The following is a 7,292-nucleotide window of genomic DNA, read 5'->3' as shown; positions in this document are numbered from 1 at the left end:
AAATTAGAGAAAGTGGCTGAGAATTTTCTCATTTCCTATTTTGTTAACTTATTTTATTTTATTTATTTATATATTATTTATATTTATTTTATTATTAGCTATCGTTGATGTTGATCGTATCCCATTAAGTACTATTATATTTATTTTAATATTATATTTTATTACCATCCGTGTTCCCGTTGTGCTCATCTCATATTAATATATCAAATATAGTATCCTTAAATTCCTAGTCTAATAAAAAAAATTGACATAGGGAGAGGGTTCCACATAAATCACTATACATAAAAAGATAAATGAACAAATCATCATCGTAACTTTTGTCAAAAGAACAAAATTATTTGAACTAATTGATCATACTTTACCCAAAATTTCATCTTCCTCCTTTCCTTCTGGGCCCATCAGCTTCACCGGCTGTGTCGCAATGCCATCGATTTGAATACACTTGTACCATTTTGCCCGATACACATAGATCAAAAAATCAATGGCCGTAAGAGCTGCAATCAATAAGTAAAAACGGTCCATATGACCAGAATTTAAGTCATCCGGAATCCATCCAGGACTTTCTCCTTTCGTCGTGATTGCCATAACCATGTTTATTAGCAAGCTACTCCCATAATTCCCAAGCGAAATTGACGCCATACACAATGAACTGCCCAAACTCTTGATTCCGTCGGGCGATTGTGCATTGAAAAACTCCAATTGACCGACATACATGAAAACCTCAGAGCAACCTACAAGAACGTATTGAGGAATCTGCCAGAATATGCTTAGAGAACTCTGTTTTTGTCCCGGAACAACATGCTTCAGTCTCTCAATCTCGGTCGCAGCGGCAGCTATCATGGCCAACATCGCAATTACGAGCCCAGTCCCCATCCTTTGAAGTTCTGTTAGGCCCTTAGGGTTTCCACTAAGTCGACCGGCGAGAGGAACAAGGATTTGGCGGTAGAGGCCAGTGCAGACGAGGACACTGCAAATGTCAAAGGCAGACATACTCGCCGCTGGGAGGTGGAATCCACTGACAATGGTGGAGTTCATTACATCGCCCTGTTCAACGAATAGAGATGCCATTTGGGCAAAGACGACAGAGTACATGATGGTGCAAAACCAAATTGGAAGCATTCTGATAAGGCATTTGGCTTCTTCAACTTGTGTTACTGTGCATAGACTCCATGGATCCTTTGATCCCTTTATGTCTTCATCTGTAATCGTTGCCGCCTTGTCCAAAAACCTAAAATTTAGCAGAAATATAAGATAGGTAGGTATTAGAAAAATCTCAATAAATAAAAAATTTAGTAAATAATAAATTTATATTCACATTCAAACATGAAATTCCTCACCTACAACCATTGCTATGAAGAATCTTACGGCTGCCTTTAATGGCAGATTCAGGTCCATCAACCTCAAAAAGGTCATCTCCATTTGCAGGTGCTACTTTCCACTTCTTGATGGCAGCCATAAACACTTGAGTCACACGTGGCAAAGGGTTCCCACAAGGCTTCAAGTAGCGGTAGCGTTTGGTGCCAAGTAAGTACAAAATAAGGGCCAGTACAGCGGAGCCTAAGGACACTAAAAACCCTAGAGTCCAGTGGCCGGAATCCTCAAAGTAGACAAGAATTGTGTTCGAGAAGAGGGAGCCGAAGTTGAGGGCAAAGTAGAAGTAAGAGAAGAAGGCAACCTTGGCATTTGCCTGATTTGGGATGGATTCATCAAATTGGTCGGCTCCAAATGTGGCAACTGTGGGCTGATGGCCACCGTAGCCAAAGGCGATTAGGTAGATTGAGAAGTAGAAGATTGTTACACCGATTGTCGATGTGGGCATGCACTTCATTGTTCCATTACCGCACCCTGTGGGCTTTAGGAGGAACATCCCTGATGTCAAGGATAATAATCCCAAACCCTAATGACATAACTAAATCATTAAGACATATGTCTTTATTGAAAATAATGAGTGATTCATAAACAATTAATTAAATAATACTCTATTTATACTATGCTTTTTGTTTCATATATTTGTTCAATTAGAAAATAAGAGATTCATAAAAAGTGAAAAATACGCAAGAAAGAAGATACTTACAAGTACAAAGATGAGTTGAAAGATGGCACAAGTGGCATAGCGACCCCAGTAAGAGTCGCTAAGGAAGGCGCCGACGAGGGAGCAAAGATAGACAGTGCCAGTCCACTTGCTGACGCCATTGGCAGCAGTGGCATTCTCTTGCTCAAGAACTCTTGTCAAAAACAATACCAAGTTCACTGCAACCCCAAAGAAAGCTAGGGTTGCTAAAGCTTGGTTCACTACATATGTACCAAATAAATATCATCAATCCATTTCCATTCTCTACTCCCAATTTAAAGGTTAGAGGCTCGATTCTCTAACCCCACCTATTGTTGAATTATAAAAGTTGCAAAATATTACATCTTTGTTTTCAAATAAATATTTTAAAGTAATAAGATTATTTTATAATGAATACAACTCATCTTAAAATGTAACTAAGGCATAGGTCTTACAAAACACACCGAAGATCCTAACTATTAGGAGTGCATTTCACAATTGTTTCTTTCTAAAAGTACAAATACTTTAAAAGTAGACAAATTTCAGTCTCTAAACAAGTTGGTACATGTCGATAAATAAATATTAAATTATTTTTATTTTAGATATAATAACTAAGTTGACCTACTATTAAAATTTATATTTTTTTTTGTAATTATATAATCTTTAAAATTATCATCTAAATTGTTATATTTTGTTTTCTTATCTAGGATATAGCTTTATTTTATTGTTTTTAAGAAAAAGAAATCAATGGTTACTAGATTTTGCCATATTCACCAAAGATACTTTTGCAAAATATATGATCATGCTCAAAAATATCTTTAAATGTATGTAATGTCTCTCTAGGTAAAAAGAGTTTTCAAAATATTAAATCAGGTTTGAATTAAATTTGTAACTAAGATCTCATTTGATAACTATACTTTATAAAATTGTGTTTGAAACCAATCCATAATTATTAATTTAATTTGGTAATACATTAAGACTTTTTAGTCCCCAAGCTATGAAGAATAAGTGCATTTGGTCTTTAGGTTTTATTTATTTATTTATTTTTTTTTTTAGAAACTCAAAACGTAATTTTTTTAATACCTTTTAAACCTATTTACACAGGTACTAAAAAAAAAAGTACATTTTAAAATTTAGGAACCAAATTTATCTATTCTACAAAACTAAAAATTTAGGGACTAAATGCAAGTATTCTTCAAAACTTAAGGACTCAAAAAGTAATTTTCCCATATACATATCTCCAAAATCAGTATCTCTCAACCCATCACCTTTTCACAGAAAAAAAAATCTTGTTTTTCTTTTCTTTCTTTCTATGTTTGACTTTAAAAATAATAAAACATAGATTTTTTTTAATTTTATTTTTAAAAAACCAGTATATTTTCTTAACCCAACTAATCATTTTCAGAATCAAACTACAATTTTTTTTTTAAAAAAAATCTAAACCCTAATTAAAAAAGAAAATGAAAACACAATTAATTATTTTTTTTAAAAGATGAAAATAATACCTAATAATAGGCTTGCAAGTTTCCATCCTCCAGCATTCTTGGAAACAGTGGGTCTCTCCTTATACTTAGAAACAATTTTTGGCTCTTCATTTTGGGTACTATTTTCATTCAAGGCCTCTCCTTCTTTCAAGCTAACTACTTCAGCAATCTATAAATAATTTATTATTAAAATTAATAATTAATAATCAAATAAAAAGTAACTTATTTTAAAAAATAATTATATATTAAATCAATAAAAACTCAATTTATCTTCTAAAATTTCTTACCTTCACCGCAATCTCTTTCCCAGATTCCATTTTAAATTCTGAAAAAGAAAAAAAAATCAAATTTGAAAATTAGATAGATATTATAATCAAGATTTTAAATGGTAGGGATATTTCAAAAATAATTATGAAAAATAAAAAATTCACAAAAAAAAATTAATAAACATTCTAGAGTTTTTGAATGAGTTATATGCTTTATTTGTTCAAAATCAATTTTTTAATAGTACAATAATACAAAAAAAAAAAAAAAATCATTTGAAACGGTAAAATTAAATCTTAAATTGATTTTGAGAGATTAAAAAGTGTGCTAAAGTAACAACACTCCTACTATCATGATTAATGACACTTTTTTTCATCAAGGACACTTTTTTTTGTTGCTTGATTGATTTTTTATTCATCCATTTTTTAAGGGTATGTTAGTGGAACCCATAACATATGAAAATATCAATGAAAATGGAGTTAACCTGTCACAAAATTTTCCCCTAAGATACAATGTTATGGAAAGTTAATACTAACGTTATGATAATAAATTAGCCAAAATGAGCATGGAATAGTGCTATTAGAAAACAATAATAAATTAGGGCGAAGAAAATGGACTCTTTAGAAAACTTAAGCCCTTATATAACAAAGTATTATTCATACAAATAATTTAAATAAAGTTTTTATTAAATTTTTTTATTATATATAGAAAAGTATTATTCATATAAATAAATAAATAAACTTTTTTTTTAATCTAACTTATAAACTAAATGATTATGTAACGTGGTCTTACCTTTTTGCGAAACTTGATTAGGGCAAGAGTGACTTGTTCGGGAATGGTAACGAGAGACGACTCCGGCGATGGTGAGGAGGATCCGATACGAAAAAATCCAGATTGAGAAATCAGCCGTGGATTCACCCAAAAACCAAAAGAACCATCAAAACCTTTTGACATTTATGGTAAAAGGAATGATTGTTTAAACAAATAATGATTCAATAAAATATCTCTGTACTCAGTAATAACAAATGATAATAATGTATCTAACAAAATCTTCTTCAAAGAAATTGGTCTTCAACACTTGAGAGAATTGATTGAATTGAAAGTTCTAATGGGTGTGAGTTTCAACGGCTAAAAAGTAAAGTGATCTTTTTTTTTTTGGTTTTTGTTGTGAATTTTCCTTTTGGAAAGATATATATATATATATATGATGAAATGGGTGTTGTTGATGAGATCCAAATTAATAGGATTATTATTATATAAATTTCCTAATTTTTTGAATAAAAATTTGACTTGGTTTTTGGTTTAAATTCATTAAACACAAATTAAATTTTAACAAAACCCAGCAACATCGCAAATCCGTTTACACAAAAATCGCATAATTCTTCTTTTTTGCTATAAATCATTTCCTTTTCTCCAGGGTTTTCTGACCGTGATTTGTGTGTTACTTCTTTCCGGTCCGTTTGGATTGAGTTAGAAAAATGGTGTTTTTCAAAAAAATTATTTTTATTAAAAACAAATTAAAATACAATAGTATCCCAATTTTTTTCAAAATAACTTAAACTAAACATTTGAAAATGTATTTCAAATTCACAGTAAAAATTATTTATCCTTAATTTAAAAATAAAAATTATTTATGCATAGTCTAACGAACATAATTTGTTTATCAATTAAAGATTTTGCCATGTAGCTTGGTTTTGCGTTTTGGATTGATTTGAGTAAAAATTAAAGTGGTTTTAAGGAATTTAGGGCTAAATTGTTGTATATGTGTATTTTTTTAACTATTCGGCCATTTAGCACAATTCTCGACCTACATATGCAACAAAATATTACAATTAGTTCGGTTAGGAATTTAACTGTTATGTTAGAGGGGCAGATTAGGCTCATTTAAACCTGTTCTTCTCAACAATTTAGAGATTAAAAGAGTTTGTTTTCAAAATTTAGGGATCAAAGCATCACATACAAAAAATTTAGGACTAAAAATGGTTTATTATTATTATTATTACTACTACGTTTTTTGGATATTAGGATTTCATTTTCGTTTAGATTTTTTAGATCTATAAATAATATATAGTTTATTTCTAGTTTGCAATTAATTATGAATAATCATATTTTTATCTTTTAATTATTTTGAAGGTTTTAATGTTTATTCATTAGTAAAGGTATATAAAAAATAATTAATATATGTTAATATTCTAAATTAAATTAAATTTTAATTTTAATAAGGAAAATTATTTCAAATGGTAAAACTATTGAAAATATTTACAAGATATAGCAAAATTTTAGAACTATCAAAGATAGACGTTGATAGACACTAATAGACTTCTATCACTGTCTATCAATGTCACTGATAGGCATCTATCACGGATAGTTCTAAAATCTTGTTATATTTTGATTAATTTTTCTATATTTAAAAACTGCCCTTTTAATAATCTATATTAAATTAAATTAAAATTTCAAATTAACTATTAATAACTATATTTCTTTTGCTTTTTTATTTATCTATTAATTAACTTTAGTCTTTATTGTTGGAATTAATGTCCTAATTCTCTAGGAGTCTCGTTGTTTTGTAAAGATACACATTGTTCAATGAATAAAATAAGTATTATTTAATTCTGGCATTTACTCATATCCAATAAACAAAGCTCCTTGGTTATCTTATGTGAACTTAAGCATGTATATGTGATATACAAGTGGATTATGCCTTAAGTGATAACCTAAATTAGTTTGTAGTATAAAAATTAAGGTGGGATACCTGATCCTAGTGACACTATGGATACGACCTGCTTTGTAGAGGTTTGCAAGTGTTGTAAACTACTACAAATGGTAGATCCTGACCATTCATGTGGAGACGTGGAGCAGGGGTGTCCTATACAAAGAGTTTGTATAAGATCTGGACTACGAGATGACTAGACTCTGTATATAACGCCATTAATACTAGAGACTTGCATCTCACCTAAACGACCATAGATGACACGACCTCAATCCTGAGTGTTTTATGAACTTCTGCCTTTGAGGGCGATCCTTTGATTAGTATGGGTGAGAGTGGTCAGATTACCAACTCAACATGCCTACCTTTTTGGGGACTTGTCTGATCTGGGAGCTAGGAACTCAATTCACAATATGAAATTCACTCCTTTCCCGAAGCAGGGATAAGTAGAGAGATTGCTCCCTTAAGGGTTGATTCCAGGGTTTGAACATAGTGGCCACAACTTCTCTCTGGAAGAAAAGACTCGGTTATAGTAGGACTATGACTTATGTTCATTAGAGGGATCAGTGGTACTTAAGGAGACAAATGTAATTACAGGGGCATAACAGTTATTGGCCCAACTGTACTTACGAGCGATCTGTGAAGGGTTGTCGCACTACTGATTGGTTAAGATGGACACATAATATATCTATAGTGCGGAGAGTTCAGCTGTCAATCTTTAGTGGAGTGGCCGATAGTTAATTAATGTTGATTAATTTGATTAAAAGAGTTTAATCAGTTAATCTCT

General features: G+C 30.9%; 1 protein-coding gene across 1 annotated transcript in view; it reads right to left on the bottom strand.

Annotated features, from left to right (window-relative positions):
* Window positions 1-351: 351 nt before the first annotated feature.
* Window positions 352-7,292, bottom strand: part of LOC120072118 (protein NRT1/ PTR FAMILY 7.1) — a 24,770-nt gene continuing 17,829 nt past the window's right edge. The window contains exons 2-6 of the mRNA XM_039024529.1: window positions 3,822-3,859; window positions 3,556-3,703; window positions 2,075-2,292; window positions 1,338-1,897; window positions 352-1,228 (exon numbers count right to left, since the gene is read on the bottom strand). Coding sequence (XP_038880457.1) covers window positions 352-1,228; window positions 1,338-1,897; window positions 2,075-2,292; window positions 3,556-3,703; window positions 3,822-3,859 — 1,841 coding nt within the window. The remainder of the gene's footprint in view (window positions 1,229-1,337; window positions 1,898-2,074; window positions 2,293-3,555; window positions 3,704-3,821; window positions 3,860-7,292) is intronic.

The sequence above is a fragment of the Benincasa hispida genome, chromosome 2 (assembly GCF_009727055.1).
Source record: "Benincasa hispida cultivar B227 chromosome 2, ASM972705v1, whole genome shotgun sequence".
In the NCBI taxonomy this organism is placed as follows: domain Eukaryota; kingdom Viridiplantae; phylum Streptophyta; class Magnoliopsida; order Cucurbitales; family Cucurbitaceae; genus Benincasa; species Benincasa hispida.
Note: the sequence above shows the minus strand (reverse complement) of the source record. Positions and strands in the feature narration are given on the sequence as shown.